At 68.1% G+C, this 2,996-nt stretch overlaps 1 protein-coding gene across 1 annotated transcript in view; it reads left to right on the top strand.

The window, feature by feature from the left end:
* LOC104987191 (T-box transcription factor TBX6-like) overlaps positions 1-2,996 on the top strand; it is a 12,921-nt gene that overhangs the window by 2,043 nt on the left and 7,882 nt on the right. Inside the window, exons 3-6 of the mRNA XM_010837996.1 lie at positions 803-917; positions 1,557-1,658; positions 2,264-2,435; positions 2,813-2,968. Coding sequence (XP_010836298.1) covers positions 803-917; positions 1,557-1,658; positions 2,264-2,435; positions 2,813-2,968 — 545 coding nt within the window. The remainder of the gene's footprint in view (positions 1-802; positions 918-1,556; positions 1,659-2,263; positions 2,436-2,812; positions 2,969-2,996) is intronic.

Below are 2,996 nucleotides of genomic sequence, written 5' to 3' on the forward strand. Positions count from 1 at the left end.
TCTCTGCTCCGGGGTCCCGGCTCCGGCGACAGCCGCCTGGGGAACCGGCGGAGGGGTCAGGGGAGGAGCATGGAGTCCTGGAGTCCACCCGCCGCCCCGGGACACCCTTGGCCTGAGGCAGGGGCCGGCTCATTTCTTCTGGGCCTCGCCAGCCGGCGGATCCCAGTGGATCCAAACTTTTCAGAGGAAACTCCCCTCTCTGGTTCCCTAGTTCAGTCCACCCGGGTTAGTTGGAGGCTTCGCCCGGCAACGGGGCAGTGGGTCGGAACCGCTCTGGGACAGTTAAGACCCTCTCAGACGGGCTGTGTTATGGGGAGGCCGCCACCCCGTTTTCTCAGGCCTACGTCTCTGCTGACGGGGCCGCCGCCTTCCATTGGCCTGTGTTTGTTTGAAGGGCCCGGAGAGAAGGGGAACAAGTTTTGCGATGCAGCTGATGTGACCGGCAGACAAAGGCGGGTGCCGGTCTGTGTCTAATGCACACAGGAGACACCGGCTCTGCATCCGCACGGCCTGGGAGGGCTCAGGGCCTGTTTGCAGAGCCCGCGCGGCGCTCCTCCTGCCCTGTCACGGCGTCTTCCCCGGGGAGCCCGGGGCCTTCTGCAGGCTCTCCTGCTGGCCCTGGGCGCTCAGCCTTCCACCCGGCCCAGCCAGCATTCTGCAGCCCCTTCTGGCCTGCAGGGGCGGGCGGTAGGGGAGGCTTGTCCAGGAGGGCTGGCGTCAGCCCACCACCCGAGAGGAGGTGCCTGTAAGAGGCAGCAGCCGGACAGGCGGGCGGGGGCCGGGGGGCACGCTGTCCTCCCAGCCGGCAGCCGGCACCGGGGCTGGACTAGCCGGCGGCCATCGGCCCGAGCTGGGATTGAGTGCAGGACGAGTCGGAGCTCAGGGGACCCCAAGAACACAGGCCAGGCCAGCCTGGAGTAGCTGTGTCTGGGGAACTTGCCTGTGTCCTCGAGGAAGGATGGGGAGAACCCCAGGACCCGACGAGAAGCCTCAGGGCCAGGGCTGTGGACTCCCCAGCTCGGCCTCTGCGGGGAACCGGGGAAGCAGGCGTAGACTCCGCGGCAAGGCCACCGGGGCTCCTGGAATCCCCCGGTTGTCCGCCTTGCTTTCACTTTGTTCCAGCCGGGAGCTTAAAGCGATGGCTTAGATCAGGCGGTGGGGGGGCGGTTCTGCTGACGGCCCAGGACCTGGGACTGCTGTTGCTGTGGCCCCTGGGTTGACCCGGCCCCAGAGTGCCGCATCGGCAGGCAGTTAGGCCGGGTCTGCGCGGGCGGAGGTGCAGTAAGAAGCCAGAAGCCGAGGTCAGGGCCTGCAGGCCCGGCTGGCACGCTGTTAGCCGTTTCTGTGTTTCTAACGGGGTGGGGGGGCAAGAGGCTGTCCTGCCATCCACTCGCCCTTGGTGGGGCAGGGGCCTAGTCAGGTCGGTCAGGCAGCCGGGTGAGGGGAGATATGACCAGGGTCCTGGCTGGCCGGCCGGCCGGAGGCTGCATCCTGGGCCGCTGGAAGCTGGAGGCCTGTCCTCCCGTCCTGAGCTGACGGGGTCTTGCCATCCCCAGGCGCATGTTCCCCACCTTCCAAGTGAAGCTGTTTGGCATGGACCCCATGGCTGACTACATGCTCCTCATGGACTTTGTGCCCGTGGATGACAAGCGCTACCGGTGAGAGTGCGGCCCGGCCCGGCGGGCGGAGGCGGGCGGCCCAGGATGCTCGTTGGTGACCGCTGGCCAACTCTCCGGTCCCGCCAGCCCCCGCCCCACAGGTCTCATCCGCCCCCAGCAGTTCTGGGGACTGGTCCTGAGGGGGCTCAGACGTGCCCGGGCTCCCCACCAGCCTTGTCCGCGTCCCTTTCCACCCCCTCCCCGGGACGCCGGCCCCGGAGCCGGCAGGAAAGGTGGGGTGGCCGGGAGAGATTACGCTGGGCGGGCCTGGCCGCCCGGACAATTAACAGCAATTAATAAAGAGAGCCCGGTCCGCCCTGCGCCCTAGGCCCTGGCGGGCCAGATCCAGGCTCCCCCCCCCCCCGCCGCACCAGCTGGTGACTCGGGAGGCTGCAGGCTGGCGGACGGACCCGCGTGCAGCGAATCGTGGCGCCAAGGCCGGCCGCCTCCCTGCTGGCGCTTCCTGCCGCCTGTCGGGATGGTTTCCTTGCGGCCCCCTGGGCAGCCCCCCATCTGCCCCGTGGGAGCCTCGGGGCACCTCGGGGTCCCTGGGGCAAGGGCCCTCACCCGGCGTGTCGTGGCCCCCTGCCCCCCACGCGGCCCAGGTACGCCTTCCACAGCTCGTCCGGGCGGGGGCCCGGGAAGGCAGCCCCCGCCACGCCGGGCCGCGTGCACTACCACCCTGACTCGCCGGCCAAGGGGGCCCAGTGGATGAAGCAGATTGTCTCCTTCGACAAGCTCAAGCTGACCAACAATCTGCTGGATGACAATGGCCATGTGAGTGGCCCCCTGAGCTACCGCCCCCGTCCCCCGGCAGGCTGAGGAAGTCCCTGCTGACCCGCGCCATGGCAGAGTGTGAATGATGGACGGATCAGGGAGAGCCAGCCCACGGGTCAGGGGCCTGGGCCTGGGAGAGAGGGCCGCACTGGTCCCTTCACCCTATTCTGGGCTTTTGCTGGAGGCATTTTCCCTGGAAAAGATGGGGGGCCGTGGGGTGGGGCGGTGGGCAGCAGACTTGTGAATCTGGCGGTGAGGCTCCTAAGAGGCTGGCCTCCTTGGGGGAGTGCAGGGTTGTGCCGGGCTGTCGGGAGGGAAGTGCGCTGCCGGTCTGGGCCCCGCGGAGCTGAGCTCGGCCCTCACCGCCTCTCTTCCAGATCATTCTCAACTCCATGCACAGCTACCAGCCGCGTTTCCACGTGGTCTTCGTGGACCCGCGCAAAGACAGCGAGAAGTACGCGGAGGAGAACTTCAAAACCTTCGTGTTTGAGGAGACACGTTTCACCGCAGTCACCGCCTACCAGAATCACCGGGTGAGGCCCTGGGGCAGCCCGCTCAGCA

This window comes from Bison bison, unplaced genomic scaffold (assembly GCF_000754665.1).
Source record: "Bison bison bison isolate TAMUID 2011002044 unplaced genomic scaffold, Bison_UMD1.0 scf7180017845965, whole genome shotgun sequence".
NCBI lineage: Eukaryota > Metazoa > Chordata > Mammalia > Artiodactyla > Bovidae > Bison > Bison bison.